Source organism: Ornithorhynchus anatinus, chromosome 16 (genome assembly GCF_004115215.2).
Source record: "Ornithorhynchus anatinus isolate Pmale09 chromosome 16, mOrnAna1.pri.v4, whole genome shotgun sequence".
Lineage (NCBI taxonomy): Eukaryota > Metazoa > Chordata > Mammalia > Monotremata > Ornithorhynchidae > Ornithorhynchus > Ornithorhynchus anatinus.
Window position 1 is genome coordinate 9,432,190 of NC_041743.1, and position 18,494 is coordinate 9,450,683.

Consider the following 18,494-nt stretch of genomic DNA (forward strand, 5'->3'; position numbering starts at 1 on the left):
GGCCTGCTCAGAACAAATCTGTGCCTCAGTTCCCTCAATTTACACCCTCATTCTGTGGGATCTTGATCTGATTATCTTTTATCTATCCCAGCTCTTAGCACAGTGCCTGACATATAGAAGTGTTTAAAATAATAATTGATAAATAATAAAATGTCAAAAAAATTAATAATAAAAGTTAACTTCATCCCAAGCATGCATCCTTCTTTCTCATTGCTTATGAACAATGCTACCCAGTGAGTTGGATGGCAGCATCTTCAAGGCTGAGGATGGGCTGGGATGCTGATGGTGGCAACAAGCTGCATTTCCGCCACTTTGGGAATACTACCTTCCCTAACGATACCACAAAGCTTGCCCTTTTCTTGCCCCGCAGCAGTCACACAGGTGAGGGTGGCCACTGCAATTAGGGTGACTTGACTGTGGCACTTTCCAGTAAATGTGATTGTTTTGCAAGCTACCATTCTTTAGAAATGAAGGAAACCAAGATCCAAAGCACAGTCATAAAAATTACCTCACATACAACTATGAAAGAGCAAGTGTATTTACTGTGAAGTGTCTTAACCAAAAAGCAATTCAAGAAACTGTATTTGTGCATAGCCAAGTATTTTTCTTCTTCAGCACATCCTTGGAAGATATGTGGCTATATAATGTTGCAAAAACTTGGGGTTTATTTAGTCCAAGTAAATTTTTAGTGACTTCAAAAAGCTAGTGTACATTTCCATTCCTAAATTTTTATTCACTGCTTTAGCTTTTTCTCTAATGATTTCCCACCCACTTTTGTAGCTGTATTTCAGTAGTAGGAAAAACCATAGGTATCTAACATTGTTAAAATGAAAAATAACCTTAGAATAAGTTTTATATTCTATAGAGCTCCAACATTAAGCAAATGAAAAGATCCTGTGAAAAAGTTACTGGGTATTGAATCTTTGGTGAATGAGCATTAATAAAATAATTTCAGAATTGACTTCTCATCTATTAACTCTTTCAGGGCATGATGGTACTGCCTAGTAAATGACTTTTTTCAGAGTACTAAAAGGGACACTGTTGTCTTGAAAGCTGTTACTGGACAATCCCTTTATTCCTATAATATGTTTTCCTCACTCTCACCAACAGATTGAGGCCCACAGGAATAATAAATATGACTTGAAGAAAATACAATGCACAGCACCATACAAATGCTGTCTTCTGTCATCCCTTACCTGGCTGTTAATGTCAGCTGTGAACTGCAGCAATATTGAAACCAGCTCTTTGTGTCCTCGGTCACAAGCCCAATGGAGCAGAGCCCTGCCCTGAAATTTTGAAAAAGTTACATGTGAGTTTAAAAAAGCTCATTATTAAAGCAGTAATTTACTCTTAGAATACTTATTTTAAGGAGTGAACCCATGCCAAGGATATGGAAAATCTTTGGCCACCACTTCTTTAGGGATGAATACGTTTTTAGTTGAGATCACCCTAAATAAATGAAATTTGGATTAAATAAAATGGTGGGCAAACCTGCTTTTGGAACTAGGTACAAGTCTAAAATGGGCTCTGTTTAATCACTGCAATGGATTCAATTGACTTGGACACCCCAATTTTTCATTCAAATATTCTTTGAACATGGTTATGGTTTTGTCACCTGCACGTTTTTAAGCAAGTCACACTCAAGATGTTTCTGTGTAGACAGACTGCTGATGGTGAATACCTGGAAGGAAAAGAAGTACTGAATCATCAGGCAAGCGCACTCACAGATCCCAGCAAGTGTGATAACTATATTTTGAAGTGACAAGGGCTCAGGTTTAGTGGATGTGAGAGTTCTATCTTTTTTTTGGGGGGGGGAGGTGCATTTATGTGCTTACTACATGCTAGATACTGTACTAAGTGCATGGGGTAGATTCAAGTTAATCAAGTTGCCTACAGCCCATATCTCACATGGGGCTCACAGTCTTGGTGTCCATTTTACAGATGAGGATACTGAAGCCCAGAGAAATTAAGTGACTTGCCCAAGATCTTACAGCAGATAAGTAAAGTGGTGGAGCTGGCATCAGAACTCAGGTTCTTCTGATTCCCAGGCCTGTGCTCTATCCAGTAAGCTGGATACCAAAAGCTAAGGATCTTCCTGATGACTGACTGATGTGCAGTTTAGCACTGTTTTTTGAAGACGGTGGTGGTGCGGTCATGTTTAGAGAATGGAATGTTTTTCTATATTAAACTCAAATCCCTGCTTTATGTTGGTTTTAGGAGAGATTAAGACAATATAAAATGCGGCAAAGGGGGGTATTAGAAGAACACCTCTCAAAACAAAACTTTCTCCACCCACTCCCTTTTTCAAACTTTTCCTGATGTAGCTATTTCTTCATCTAATTAAAGGGAAGCCTTTTGGAAAAAAAATGTATAAATAATGCCACAATTTATGTCATGCATCTTGCACCTTTCTTCTTAAATACTTGAGTTGCTCCTATTTGCTTGGGAATACCTGTTTCAGGTGGATTTATAAAAGGTGCTAAATGGGAGGAGGATGAACCATTACTCTGTAGAGGGAAGATAAAAGAAAGATGCAAGAGAGACCATCTTGTCCCTACCTCTGCCTACAGCCTACTTCCTTGTTTCAGGTTGGAGATGCTGTTGCTGTTGGTATCTAGATAGCTCTCCAAGACTTTGGAAGATCATTTTGCTTGTAGTCCTCCCTACCAGAAGATGGAGTTGCACTGCAGAAATAGGGGTGGGGCACCTTTACGGCTACCTTACTGTTACGGGCTCTCGTTATATCCTGGCTAGACTACTGTGTCAGCCTTCTCTCTGACCTCCCTTCCTCCTCTCTCGCCCCGCTCCAGTCTATTCTTCACTCCGCTGCCCGGCTCATTTTCCTGCAGAAACGATCTGGGCATGTCACTCCCCTTCTTAAACAACTCCAGTGGTTGCCTATCAACCTCCGCTCCAAACAAAAACTCCTCACTCTAGGCTTCAAGGCTCTCCATCACCTTGCCCCTTCCTACCTCTCCTCCCTTCTCTCTTTCTACCGCCCACCCCGCACGCTCCGCTCCTCTGCTGCCCACCTCCTCGCCGTCCCTCGGTCTCGCCTATCCCGCCGTCGACCCCTGGGTCACGTCCTCCCGCGGTCCTGGAACGCCCTCCCTCCTCACCTCTGCCAAACTGATTCTCTTTCCCTCTTCAAAACCCTACTTAAAACTCACCTCCTCCAAGAGGCGTTCCCAGACTGAGCTCCTCTTCTCCCTCTACTCCCTCTGCCATCCCCCCTTTACCTCTCTGCAGCTAAACCCTCATTTTCCCCTTTTCCCTCTGCTCCTCCACCTCTCCCTTCCCATCCCCACAGCACTGTACTCATCTGCTCAACTGTATATATTTTCGTTACCCTATTTATTTTGTTAATGAATTGTACATCGCCTTGATTCTATTTTTTGCCATTGTTTTTACGAGATGTTCTTCCCCTTGACTCTGTTTATTGCCATTGTTCTCGTCTGTCCGTCTCCCCCGATTAGACTGTAAGCCCGTCAAACGGCAGGGACTGTCTCTATTTGTTGCCGACTTGTTCATCCCAAGCGCTTAGTACAGTGCTCTGCACATAGTAAGCGCTCAATAAATACTATTGAATGAATGAACCTTTATCTTCCCTCTTGCTCCCTATTAGACTAATAACTATATCGGTCTACCTCCCTCCCTCTTTTCCCACTATGACACTATGTTCTCATTCTGGTGTGTATATATTCATTTTTATTCTTGTTCTCTCTCTGTTGGTCTGTCTTTTTCTCTCTCTCCCCCCTCTCCCATCCCTAGTTCCATAGAAATCTCATCCACTAACACTATAATAGCAAATGAATAATAATATTTCTATTCACAAGTTTTATTTCCTTTTATTCAATTTAACTATAAGGAACTAGTTGATCATTCTTTTACATAAAATGAATTCCTGATTTGCAGCAGTTTCACATAGAGCTTGTATAACCTCCTAGGTGCCCCATTCATAGATGTGAGCCTGATGTACCTGGTATAGACAAACCCCATTAGACTGTAAATACCTGGTGGGAAGAGATCCTGTCTCCTTCCTTTATTGTACTCTCCCAAGCACTTAGTACAGTGCTCTTCACATCGTAAATGGTCAATAAATTCTACTAATCAGCTAGAAGTCACTTGAAGTCAGAAGTAAAATGAGTAGCCATGAAAAACCAGACAAGATGACTTGAAAATGCCTCTAAGAAAATGTTTTAGGTTGTGTAGCAAGTCATGATTTTGGTATGTGTTGCCTGCCCAATCATTCAGTTGTTCTGTTTACTAATTCCAAAACTTCCCAGAGGCATATTGCCATCCTTTGAATGCACAACTCCAAAATTATTTTTATAAATTAAAGAAAAAATTTAGAAATTGGTAATGCTTCATATCTTCTACTTTGTCACTTGGAAGTGTTTCACCTTCTCTATAATTAATAACTGTAATTTTAACATATACACATTATAGTTGCTAAGTTCAACTATTAATATAAATGATTTCAAAATTAATAGTTTATTAAGCACTTGTGCAAAAGGTGTACCTTTTGCTACCCTAAAATGGGAAATTATTAAACATTCTGCCATTTGACAACTGGATGTGCATTCCCATTGACTTAACATAGCTGCTTAACTGTTGTAAGATGATAGGAATGCACATCCTATTGAGAAAGCAAAACACAAACCCATAATGTTCAAGGCCCTTTAAGGCCCTGTGGCTTGGGATCTATTTCTCTCCTTCATCCACTCCAAATTCCAGACATGTATCCCTCTGGGGCTCTCAGGATCACCCTAAGTGAGTAGGCTGGCACCCAAGCCAATCTGTGAGGCACCCAAACAGATTCAGAGTCCATGGCTTCTCAGAGGTGGTTTTTTGCTGTCCCTGACCCAACTCACAGCCTGAAGGACTCCGAAGCAGATGGGAGGCTCCAGAACGCTAATCAACTTCAAGAGTCTTCTGGGGACTTGTTTATTTCCATATTCCTGGAATTTCTTCACTATTTCCTTCACCATTAGGAACTCTCAGGAGGCCTTGGAAGAATCTTGCTTATGATTGGCCTGGGTAGTAATGAGGCAGGGGGTTATGGAGCTTCCTGGTCCCAATCCAATCCTCCAGATAATAGTACAAGGAGGCCTGAAGACCCTCAAAATGCAAAGAAAGCCTACTTCCAGTCATCTGAAATCCTGGTATATGCTTCGAGGTTCAAATGCCCTCAAGAAGGCTCCAGAATGATGAAATTCCTTTCCGACTTTCCATCAAGGGCGTTCCCAGTTTCCTTTTTTTCATTTTGAAAACTAGAAGCATTTAAACAAGTTATGCTAGCATAGAAATTTTTTGGACATTGCCACGGGGAAGTGGACAAGAAACTTATTTCATTCTTAATGGGTGTTACATGTTAAATTTCCCATATTCTCTGCCAAAAATTTACTTTAGGGGAAACACCTATGACTGGACCTCACAAGTGATTTTCATCTTTGGATATTTTTTCAGCACGAGGGCATGTGCGTAACATGGTTTCAAGAAGGATGATGTGATCCCAGACATTTACATTAAGCTTTTTAACACACTTTTTGACCTATGTAATTAATTTTCGTAACACATTATTTTAATGGTACACTAATTAACCTTGAATTAGAATGAATTTTCTGACAGTGACTTTCTGTGCAAGTGCAGATGAAAGTTACATTAGTACTATCTACTTAGTAATATTTTTGCATTGTAAAATGCAAGACGAAAAGAAAGACTATGAGGTTAAACGCACTGATAAACACAGGTAAAAAAAATCTTTAAATTGCTAGTAAAAATGGAAACTCCAAAGGTATGGATTTTGCATTGTTACAGTTTCTCCCCCTCTAGCCTATAAACTCATTGTCAGCAGGGAACAGGTCTACTAACTCTGTGGGATTGTACTCTCCCCCAGTGCTTAGAACAGTGCTGGTATAGTAAGCGCTCAATAAATAACACTGACTAATGTGACTGATCATGGTTACAGTGACTGAGAAATAATTAAGCATTAGTAGGCAGGCTCCCCAAGTTGCTCCTCCTCTATGTGAAAATGTAACACTTTAAATCGTAGAAAGTTCTGATGAAGCTGCTTGGGATTTACAGTGACTGGGCAAAGCTCATTACATCTTTGGCCTGAGCTGTGCCACCCTGTGGCTTCTGTGGGCCTCCACTAGCTCAGGTTCTCATGCCTGCATCATGGCTTCTTTAAGGTGTCATGAGTACTGACAGACTGGCTGCTTCTGGCAGTTCCCCCCACCCCCTTTAAATCATTTGTTTCAACCTGTAAATGCAAATATTCCACTTTGAAGAGTTACTCTACATGTCCCCAAATCTGCCCTTAATCCCAAAAGAGGGAAGACATTTATATATTCTAGAGCTACCACAAATGACAAATATTAAAAGATTCTCTTGTAAGCAAAGGTTTTAGTATCCTTACCGTGAACTGAGGTCAAATTCAAGGGCTACTACTGTCTACTTTAAAAGATCACCTGATGCACGTTAGCACTGCTGATTTATAACATACTATAATATACACCCGGTTCTGTAAAAGCACTATTAATCATAAATGGGTATTTTAAAAGCATCTTTCCATCATGATATGCTATATATATATACATATATATATACATACACACACATATATATATATATATATATACACACACATTTATATTAACATGAAAGACAGCTCTCTATTTTAAACCTTCCTTTTGTTCAAAGATAACGTTACTGATGGTGAGATCTTACCCTGGGTGAGAGGATGTGCCCAATCCAGTATGCACTGGGTACATGGAAAGACAATCTTTTGCCACACTGCTGTGACAGTTATATCTACTGCCTGCCACTGCAGATTTGACAGTCTTTCCAAAGCTTCTGGTAGAGGTGAACCATCCTTCATCTAATTGTTAGACATCAAGCCAGTGCTGTCTGCTACTGTTTCCTCCCAGTGGGCCCTGCTCCACTTCATTATTTGAGACTGTGCTTCACTTGACCCCTAAAAATGCTTGTTCTGCTCTCCTTCCTTACTTGCACATTCCCATTTCAGTATACCAGCTGCTTTGGTATTCTGGTATCATCCATTTTTCTCTCATATCCTCTCCCCAGTAAATCTGAGTTTTGACAAGCACTGCTTCAACACTGATCTGATTACGTGGCAGGGCCTATTCTTTGGCCATTCTATCATGCCATTTGAATGGGCAACACCAGTGAAATTTCGGGACCTCATCTTGGATTTGAACTAAATCCAGTGCCATAGTTATGGAGAGTGTTGGGCATTTCTGCCAAATTCTGTCAGTTTCCCAAAGTATCCCCAGGTTAGCATTTATGAAAGTACAGCTGTAGTAACAAATAATGTAGAATCTGCATTTTCAATTTGAAATGGGAGATATTATTTGGGAAATTTAGATGATTTCTTTCATTTAGGGCTCTCCCTAAATTGTTTGTATTCATGAAAACTTTTCGGAATTTCAAATTCAAAATATATGTCCCAGTCATTAATGTGAATGAACAATTTTCTACTGAACTAATATTTTAATTAACAACAGTACCCCACAGAACATATACTGCTAAGCAGAGGTTATTTAAGAGGATGCATTTCCCCCCCTCTCAAATCTGGAATAAAAAATCATAAATTTAGCTTTAGTGGACTGACCCTGCCTCTTAAATCTTCTCTGCCTGGCTTGGGCTGCTACTGTCAAGTTGGTCAGTTTGGTAGCAGTTCCTCAAGCCAACTGAATATAAATTTTATTCTGCCATGAGTCACAAATTTATTCAAAAACAGAGAAAGTAGAAGGGGGAAGGGACTAATTCCTTCAAAATATTTGAAAGAATTAATAAGCAAGCATATAGATAACTATTCATTACATACCTCCATTAATTGGTTGGAATGAAGAAAGAGAATGGACCTGAATTATCTGAGTGCAAAAACCTTTACAGGAAACTAAATATAAGGTGATGTGATGACCACCTCCTCCAAGGAGTTTTTTGGGTGACGTATGATAGATTAACTAAAAAACATGTAATTTCTACCAATTACCACAACATGAACCCACATGGTCTCTCTTGTTTTAAGATAGGTTTAAACTACATTTCACAGTAAAACAGTAATTTCCTGTCTTCAGTTTTACTAAACACACCCACTATTAGATAGTAACAAACGACATGCTTGATTAGCACAATAGATTGCTTTCAGGTTGGTAAAAATAAAATATTGTGTCCATCATTAGCACAATAGACTTTCAGTGGTACATATAGGGCATATTAATTAATTAATTAATCCATATTAATATGGATCCCAAGAAAACAAATTGAATATCTCTTTAAAATGAATACAAATATAGTTCTGATTTTTGGTCAAGTTCTCAATCTCAATTTCCAACCTTCCCTGAAAATGTTTGTATTAAAGATTTCAGCTATATGAATGTAAAAGAGGTATTAAATGCATGGATTTCCGAAATTGTCATCTGTGCTATTAACTGTTTTGCCTACTATGAGAGCAATTTGATCAAAGTACTTTTCAACTAGGATAAATCATGGAATTTCTACATTTCCATGCATTTGATATGCAATTTAATTATATCACCACACTTGGAACATTGCATGTTCAAAGACGTAAGAGGAACTATCGTTAATCACATTTAAAAAAACCCACAGCTTAATTATCAGAACTCATTCAAAGTGCATTTTGCTTCTTTGTCTCCACACCAAACTTGTCAGTTACTATTCTAAGTGCCTGCAGGAACATCTGAGATTTTATAAATAATCTGTGCTATAGTTCACAAAACACAAAGTATGTGTTTCTACCTGTTGAATCCGGGGCTCTTGAGGCACAGACACAAGACAACCTGCAAATAATTCTGAATTATTTTGCAGATTCAACCTAGAACTATGGACTGACAAAAAGCCTGAGGAAAACCAAGGTAACATACCAGTCTACATTTGGTATGTTACATACACACAAATGTTGTCACAAATTTCTTCACCTTAGGCAATCTGCTACCCAAAGATGCAAAGATAAATGTAATAAGCCAAACTGCAGAGCATCATGCCTTCGAGGAGTACAGAGGTTGGGACAACTGGGAATCAAGCTTGTTAGAGATTTGGGAACTGGACCATTAAAGCAAACATAGCCACCTTTTTGAGTAGTTTCACTAGGGTCACTTATGAGCCCTGTTCAACTTCAACTGGTAGGACAAGGTGACCAAAAATGACTTTCTGAAATCCAGTCACTTCAGCAGCATTGAGATCACTGCAATTCAGCTTCATTGGATGGGACAAGAATGGATAACAGCAGGATTTTCATGCAGTGGATGCATGGAGGGCTAAAAGAGACAAATAAGCAGGAAGGACAGAACAAACGTTTTAAAGGCATAAGGAAGAAACAGTCCATGATATAATAGTGGTCTGTGGAGAGACCACAGCTGCAGAAAATTTGTCAGGCAGCCAAGAGGATACGGAGCATCATGAATAAACCAAAAGGTGTGGTCTCGAAAAAAGTAAATTACTCTGCAAGTGGCCAAAGTATTGATATTGCCAAAAATTATCTTTATGTACACCTGATTTGGCATGGATTGCAAATCCTGCATCTGCTTTTTTCGGTCAATACCCCACTTGCATGGATAGTATTTCAATGTCAGAAGCATGATCTTCAAAAGTGAGAGCCAACTCAAAACTGAGTGCCTCAAATACATCTTTAACATATGTGTACCTTTCCTAGGAAAAGCACATGTGCCTCAAATACATCTTTAACATATGTGTACCTTTCCTAGGAAAAGCACATTACCACTAACAGAACACACATTCACAAGTTCACCTGTAGATGATTTGAAAATAGAGGCTCTGCTACTTCATTTTAGTCAGTTAACAGGAAGAATTACCTGGAAGCGGTAAATCTTTGTGAATCTAAATTTTAAGGCTACTGACCAGTATCTGCAGTTGATAGAAATTAAGAGAACTACAAATAGAGTTCAAAATGGCACAAAACGATCTCAAATTCTTATTACTTAGAATGTAAAAATTTGACTTTCATTTTCAACTACCTTTTCCTCCTCACAAAATTCATTTGAATTCCTGGTGAATTGTAAAAAAAACCAAAAAAACCCAACTTTGCTATCAGCATTCAAAACCCCAGCCTAAGCTGTCATGGCTGAGAGGACAGAAATCTGCTTGGAGCTATGAAAGAACCCAACTGAATTTGTGGTGTCTCAGTCTATGAATGTGTAAGCACTTCATCTGTTTGGGAAAACACAATGTGCTGGGAGGCGGGGAGTAAAGGAGGCTGCATATGTGATGGACTAAGATAGGTTATAGCAGCCTAGTGGCAGAGCCACTGTACAGTTTATTGTTTTATTAAATATTAGGCACCTCTGCATTCAAAGGTGTCATTACTATTTGCAATCACATGGCTCTTAGCCTTGCAGCACAGTTCTTGGAAGCCACTGATCAAAGAAAATCATGTGAGTTCCTGATTGAAGTATCTCCTGCCAAAAACTCTAGCTATGCATTGGGATGGAAACCTAGACTGACCGACCACAGCTGGTATACATTTTCTACCAAAACCAACCTTTCTTATGGGAAGGGAATGGGCCTGCTAATTCTGTTGTATTGTACTCTCCCAAACACTTAGTACAGTGCTCTGTACATAGTAAGCGCTACGTAAATACAATGGATTGATTGTTTTTATCAAGTTCATAGAATGAAATAAATTGCTTACTTACTGGGCTAGATAGTACAATTAATGCTAATGATCTCCCTAGAGTTAGAGTATTATTAGCATTAAACTTTACATAACAACTCTAAATTATTCGGTAGCTGATTAGATATTCGATGGATTATCTATTCCCTCCTTTGTTTATACTTTCCCATTTGCTTTTTGTCGTTTTTATTCATCTTTCAACCTCAATAATAGACAGGAGCCGAAAACTATGAAAATGTAACCAGTTAGTTGAATACTTCCTCCCTATAAAAATACATTATGAGAGCTCCTAAGCATTTGAAACTACTGTCTAAAGAGAGGTTGCAGAATTATCAGTGGATTTTATTTATCTAGGTCACCCCTGCCAATAATTTCAAATAATTAAGAGTCAATGGACTGCTCCTGGGAGCAGAAGAAATGTTTCAGCTGGAGCTGAAACTTCAGTGATGTTTTCATTCTTGCTTAGATGTTCACAGAGCCCTTCTGAGGTGTTCATAATTTAGTCTGATAATTTGAAAAAAAAAATCAGACACACCAACTGACAAACAAGAAGCAATTGATCAGGACAGGACCTATTTTTCATACCTCTTCATCCTTAATATTCACATCCACTTTTTTCGATTTGATGGCTTTTGTTACATGGTCAATGTTGTTTTCCCTGCAGTAATCAAATATGTTCTTGTCTTCTTCCCTAATTGGGGTGAAAAACAAAAAGATGTGTTCCTATTAGAGCCACACACAAATATGATACAGCTTAAACATGAACTGTTTTTTGTAGATGAATGCACAATGATATCATTGATGTGGAACAGATTTCTGATAGTCTGCATGTCAAACAATGATTTCTCCATAACACGGCCCAATCTATTTCCAAGGAACAGAAATGCTATCAGAGTACTGAGAGAAAAAAATCAATCTGCTTTAACAAGGACACTACTACATTTTCCCAGTACTCATTTTATTTGTAGAGAGCTCCACATCTCAATCATAGGTACTCTCTACACAATTCACTAAGGTGAAGGCACAAAACGAGAAAACACACAAAAGGAAAAGTGCTTGTGGAGGTTAACTTCTCCAAGTTATTGCTAACTTATGGGCTTGAAAGGAGACTGGTAAATCTTATTCTTGCAGTCTACTGCTGTTTAGATATTTTAACTCGTTTTCACTTAAGCACTTGTTATCCAAGGATAGTTTAAAAGCAATATCCAAGAAGTGGAAATGAGGGAGCAGAAGAAGAGCTAGAAATGAAGGGCTCATCAACGTATTACATAATTTGCTACAGCATAGCCAGAATCAAAACTGATAGATACCACTGGAAACCTAAGAAAGTAAATTCCAATTCCTGTTAATGAAGGAATACTGTTTAAAATGGTTTAAACTAAAAGATTTTTCCCAGGTAATTTTTTACTCTCAATTCCACATCATTTCCCATACCACTTATGCCCCCTGAATCTAGCTACACTGTCTCTGCCCTCTGATAACAACTTTGAAATGGTACCTCCCATTTTACAAAGCCTAACTCTCTTCCACTCCAAAAGTGAAAGTGACTCCTGAACTCTACAACTTAGGACACTACACACAGCAACATTTATAAATCCTAAAAATAGTTGTTTTTTTTAGTTGTCAATAAATTCGTTCTTTGTTATATATCTTTACTTTATTATGTAACTGGGTACACAAAGTCTTTTTCAAGATGTACATTTCTGGAGGTTGGGGGTCATGTCTACTTAACTCACTTTTTATAGTGCCCGGCACATGCAATGAACCTTGAACATGCAATATTATCTGATGTTGATAGAACATGTCATTTATTCAAATAATGTCATTGAAAATGATTCAGTAAAGTCTCATCATATTGCATTGAAAACTCACTTAATAAAATCTCATATTCGCTCTAGCTGTCAGATTCCTGAATTGTGCAGTCCGGTGGCATTGTAAAATTGCTTGCTGGAAGAATTTGGGTTTGTTTTTTTTTTAGATGCCATAGTGTTAAATATCATATAACTGGTTCATATTCCTTCAGCCAAGGAATGATGTAATACAATCTATCCTGTGCATTTTTAATGTCACACTTGGGGATGGTTCTGCTCCTTAACATGTTTAAATACAACTAAGCCTCGTTTCAATTAACTTTCACACAGACTTAAATCATACATTAATGCAGATTAATCAGAAATAATACCTACACTACAGTCGAAAAGGTGAAACAGTTCCGCAATCCACCTTCACAGAACTGTAAATACTTCAGTGAAGCTATATTTAGATTCTTGTGAATCTTTATTTAGATCAAGTTAAAAGCCTAACCATAGTACAACATTTATTCTCCTAGGAAATGTTTTTAAAATGTCAGAACAACATCCTAATCTGAAAAAGCAAGCAATGGCATTTGTTCTAATTATTTAGTTGAGGCTACTCAACCACTTAATATGTTGCTCAGCACTCAGTAAGCACTTGGTAAATATCAGTGATTATTTCAAACAAAATATATAAAAATTTTGTCAATTTAAAGATTGACCAAACCTATAATAGACACCCTCAAGAAATGGGCTCACCATACAGGAACTCCAAGCCAGGATTTGGCCCTTGTGAAAATGTTCACTGATCCTCTCCTTTGAAGTGGGGTTACAGTAGACTAGGCTGCCTATGTAATCAAATCAATGGTTTGATTTAATTTGTAGCAGTACTATTTTATTTTCCATATAATGGAGGTAATCCTTAGCATTTGAATAGGGCAGGCAGGCACAGAAAGAGTCCCCTGATATTTCTCAAATAAAAATGACAATGATAAAAGGGGGATGATCAGAGCTAAAAATCTGACTCTTCCAAGCAATATAAAAAGGGTGAGGACACAGCAGAACAGGGAAGGCTGAGTTTGGTAAATTCTTAGTTAATTCCCACAATTTTTATGTGGCTTACATAAATTATGATTCATTCTTTAGATCTCAGTTTCATTTTTCCCCCCGTTTATAATGAAATAGTTGCAGAGAGGGAGGAAGAGAGAGAGAAACTACTTATACAAAGCTCTTGCTGAAGAAAAAGGGCCAGGACTTACTTTCTCTGCTCTCCAGCTCAAATGAGAAGCACTGCTGATAAAGATCACCCCTCCTTTGTGGGCACATTTCTAATTCCAGGTTCCCTACCTTGGACGCATGACAAGAAGTTGTCAACTTGAAAGGTAAAGGATTGATATTTCTGTCCAAACGTGATGTTGGGAGACACTGCTCTGTCTTCTCCTTTGATCTCAATCGACAGTGATCTTCCATATCTATTTAGTATGCCAAGTACAAACCCCCAAAGGCTAATGTAGTCTTTTTAAAAAAATACTCTTATTAAATGTTCTATTGTGACTACTCTATCAATATTTTACAAGTTGTTATAGAAGTCTCTTTACATTTTTAATGAAAAGGCAAAGCAGAACATCTATTTTCACATCAGTGAGATGAGTATGAGTCCTTTAGTTTTACCAATATTTCCTTCTGTGATGAAACACAGGCTCTATCCATTTTCACAATCTTGCCTGCTGGGGAAAGATAGTTCTCTTTACATAGGTTAACAGCTGTGGTAGGCATTGTTTTGGTTTGCACAAACAAATGGGAGAAGGAAACCTCACAATGACTTGGGCAACTTCCCTAGAGAATGAAGGGGATGAGCCTCCGTCTTGGGAGACAGGTGGATGTAGCACATTGCTAAGTGCACAAGCACCTTTTGCCCACCTCTGTTTGTAGCTACAGACAGAACCAAGACTAGAATCCTGTTTCCTGATTCCCTCAGCACTGCTCTTCCCACGGGATCAACAACAAGATTAGACTCGTAGACACATATGCACACACTCTCACAATTAAAAAAAAGAATCAGACTTTCACATACCTATATCTATACCTACAAATAATTCACACATTAATTCACAAAAAACACACAGCCAGATGCAAATACACACATACAGACATAAACACACAAATGCATACACATACACAAATGCACAACAGAAAATACACTCCTACAAACACTGAGAGACTTAATGGTCCACATGGTTCAGTATTCTGTCTCCAACAGTGACAACAAAAGAATGTTTGGAGAACAGGGTGATGGTTGGCTTCTCTGACATCCATCCTCATGATTATGAATGCTACCATCTCCTGCCAAACATTTCCATTCCATACAGAGCAGGGACCTTTCAAACTTATATAAAACCTTTATGAACATTTTGCATTTTTTTGCATTAGGCAATTTTCTTTGGTAGCAAATTCTACTGGCTTATGTAAATATGTTTTTCCCTAGGTTTCTCCTGAACCTACAAGCTTCGGTCTTCAATTGATACCCCCTCAAACTGGTGCAATAGGATTTCAGGGCAATACTGCCCCAGGCCAAGGACTCCTAATCTTTTTCGGTCTACCCTCAGGCAGAAGTGGCTCTACCTCCTTGATTATTTTAGTTATCCTTCCTCTGTACCTCTTTAGGTTCTGTTACATTCTTCCTAAAATCAATCAATGACATACATTGAGCAGTTACTATATGTGTAGCACTGAACTAAACATGTAGGAGAGTACAATATAACAGAATCAGTGGACAGTGTGCTGACTAGAACAACAGGCAAGTATCCCCACTGCAAACACACCATGGAAGAACTCTGCATTTTGTTTGATTTTCCAATACTCTATGTGATGATGACCAGCATATATTTGCTCTTTTGGCTGCTGCTGGACATTAGGCCAATGATTTGAGGGAAAACTCAACAATCACTCCAATAACTTTTCCTGAAACACAACTAATAGCTTGGAGCGCATCACCACGAAGCTGGAGTTTGGATTATTTTTCCTTAGATGCATTACCTTATATTTGCTCATACTGAACTTCATCTGCAAATTTCCTACCCACTCACTCACTTTTATGAGACCTCCCTGCAGTTTATCCCCATTTGCATGGCACTTCATCACCTGGAAGGGCTTAGTGTCATTTGCAAACCTGGAGATTTCATCACACAGTCCTTTAAGAGAATGTTAAATAAAATCAGCCCTAACACAGATTCAAGGGGGATCCCACTATTTACACTCAACTAGAAAAGTGGCTATTTCTATCCTGGTTTCTACTCCCCTAACATGTTTTCTATGGCTGAAAGAACAATTCCCTTTAAAACCCATGTTTAAAACATTTTTTAAAAAGCTTGTGTGTGTGCAGTCTTGTCAAAGGGCTCTTGAAATTCTCCATATATTATGTCTACTGGTTTCCCTCTAACCACATACTTATAAGATCCTCTCAAAACCTCAAGCAGATCCGTGAGATCTGATTTCCCCATAATAACAATAGTAATCATAAAAATGATTGTATGCTTAACACTTATTAGATTCCACACACTATACAAGGTAATCAGGTCGGACATGGTTCCTATCTGACATGGAGCTCACAGTCCATTTTACAGATGAGAAAAATGAGTCACACAGAAGTTACGTGACTTGATCAAGGTCACAGAGCAGACAGGTGGCAGATTAGAGCCCAGGTCTTCTGATTCCCAGGCCCCTGCACTTTCTACTAGGTCAGGCTGTTCCTCTAGGCCACACTGATTATTTTTCCTGGTGAAAAAATTCAGTTACCTTTCCCTGGCAGTTTATGCTTTTATAAATGCTTAGGGACCCTCAGTTTGACTTTAAAACCTACCATTTTGCCAGTTACACAAGTGAGACTTTCTCTAATAACTAAACCTGACTTTCTCTAATAACTAGGATAATCTATGGAATCTTCTTACTGATGGGAACAGCAAGTTCAGGCTTCGAATGTTTGGGAAAGGGGAGAGGCAAAACCATATTTTATTTTAATAATAATAACGATGGCAATTATTAAGCACTTACTATGTGCCAAGCACTGTTCTAAGCACTGGGATAGATACAAGGTTATCAGGTTGTCCCACTTGGGCTCACACTCTTGATCCCCATTTTACAGATGAGGTAACTGAGGCACAGAGAAGTTAAGTGACTTGCCCAAAGTCACACAGCTGACAAATGGAGACAGGATCAAAACCCATGACCTCTGACTCCCAAGCCCGGGCTCTTTCCCCTAAGTCATGCTGCTTCTCTAGCATTTTCACCTGGTATGCTTGAAGTCATGGAGGTACCACAATGTTCCATCCCCCTCTGCAATCCCCAGGCACCCTCAGGAGTCTAAACCTCATAATTGGGAAGAAAAAGCTGTAATAATAGTAATATTGATAATGATATATCTTGGTTTCATATAGTGTTTTTTCTCCAAAGAAATCAGAGTCCCTAAATAATAAAGTCCATCACATTCCCCCTTTAGACTGAAGCCCATTAGACTAGACTCTGTTAGACTGTACTATCCCAAGCACTTAGTACAGTACTCTGTACACAGTAGTGCTCAATAAATACAATTGGTTGATTGAAGAAACTGTAACTGGCAGAACTTTAAAATGGTTCATTACAGTTTTCTTTAGGAGAAAGCTAGCAAGATTATTAAATGAGAATTTATACATTTACTTCCTCCTTAGGTTCAAGTTATAATAGTGAACAATAATAATAACTACATTAATTACTATAATCCTATTTGTTAAGCACACACCAACATTATATTATATGCCAAGCACTGAGATAGTTAGACAGATGAACTACAATCAGATCAGATACAGTCTCTGTCCTAGATGGGTTCAATCTCTAAAAAGTAAAGAGAGGGAGGCCTTTGCTAATATAAGGCTCTCATTTGTTTACTTAGCCTTTATGTGAGATTCATTGCTACACATGTGTTTGAAGGATGATACTTTGCATAGAAGGGCCAGTGAACAGCAAACAGGTGGCCCTGGCAGTCTGTCTGGCATCTTTCCACTGAGCATTCTCAAGTTAAAATGAAGCACATTAGAGAGGAGGTGAGTAGGGGGAATCCAAGAGACTTTGCAACACTTACTGTTTATGTCAAGGTTCTCTTGCCCATGGGACCCATTTTCACATAATCTATAATTATCTCTTCGCTTTAATCACCTCGTCACTCTTGAAGTTCTCCTGGGTCCGGGAAGAGGAAAAGCTCATTAACTGAACCTTTTCTCCTCTCTCCAGCCACCCATAGCTTTTAATTGCTTGGTGTTGTTATTATCTAGCAGTGCAACTGGGATCATTTTCATAAGAAAGGGAGGTAGGAAGGAGGAAGGGAGCTAAGTGTCCCTGAGGTATGGACCACAGACAAACCTTTGCTTTCTCAATTATTTATGCCAGCTGAGGTTTTACGGGCTGAATAAATCCATAACTCAAGTTCATTCTGAGCAGTCACGTTCCCGAGGGGGGAGTTACCCACTTGCCTATACACTCTTGTGGAGTCCTCTGAGAGTAACCAAGACGTAACAAGACATATGCCATCCAATTCCCCACCCATAGCCAAAGTGTTAGCCAGTCTGAGGGTGACCAGCACAGTGACAAAAACAGAGCCAAGCAGATGCAGCTGAAGGATGTTAAACTTTCAAGTGCTAAGAAGGGAGAAAGAAGAGTGTTTTTCTAAAGAGACTTGCTTATTCAAAGCCTGAAATTCTCAATACAAATAAAAACCATATCAATAATAAAAACAAAATGTCTATAATGATGACTTAAAATATTTGCTGCCACTAAATTGGTGTGACAGTGTGAAACAGCACAAGCCTGGAAATCAAGAGACTGGGTTCTAAGCCTAGCCCTGTCACTAGCTGGCTGGGTGTCTTTAGGCAAATCACAACCTCTCAGAGCCTGGGTTTCCCCATCTATAAAATGAGGATAAAACACCTGCTTTCCACCCTCTTAGATTGCGAGTCTTACATCGGAGAGGAAACAGACCTGATTATCTTGAATCT

At 38.8% G+C, this 18,494-nt stretch overlaps 1 protein-coding gene across 4 annotated transcripts in view; it reads right to left on the bottom strand.

Moving 5' to 3' along the window:
• The window catches only part of ACBD6 (acyl-CoA binding domain containing 6), a 107,548-nt gene that overhangs the window by 51,529 nt on the left and 37,525 nt on the right, over positions 1-18,494 (bottom strand). For 2 of the 4 annotated variants that reach the window (XM_029081126.2, XM_029081129.2), the window contains exons 5-6: positions 11,264-11,369; positions 1,197-1,286 (exon numbers count right to left, since the gene is read on the bottom strand). In XM_029081126.2, the coding sequence (XP_028936959.1) occupies positions 1,197-1,286; positions 11,264-11,369 (196 nt within the window). The remainder of the gene's footprint in view (positions 1-1,196; positions 1,287-11,263; positions 11,370-18,494) is intronic. The other 2 variants (XM_029081128.2, XM_029081127.2) reach the window with 2 other exon arrangements.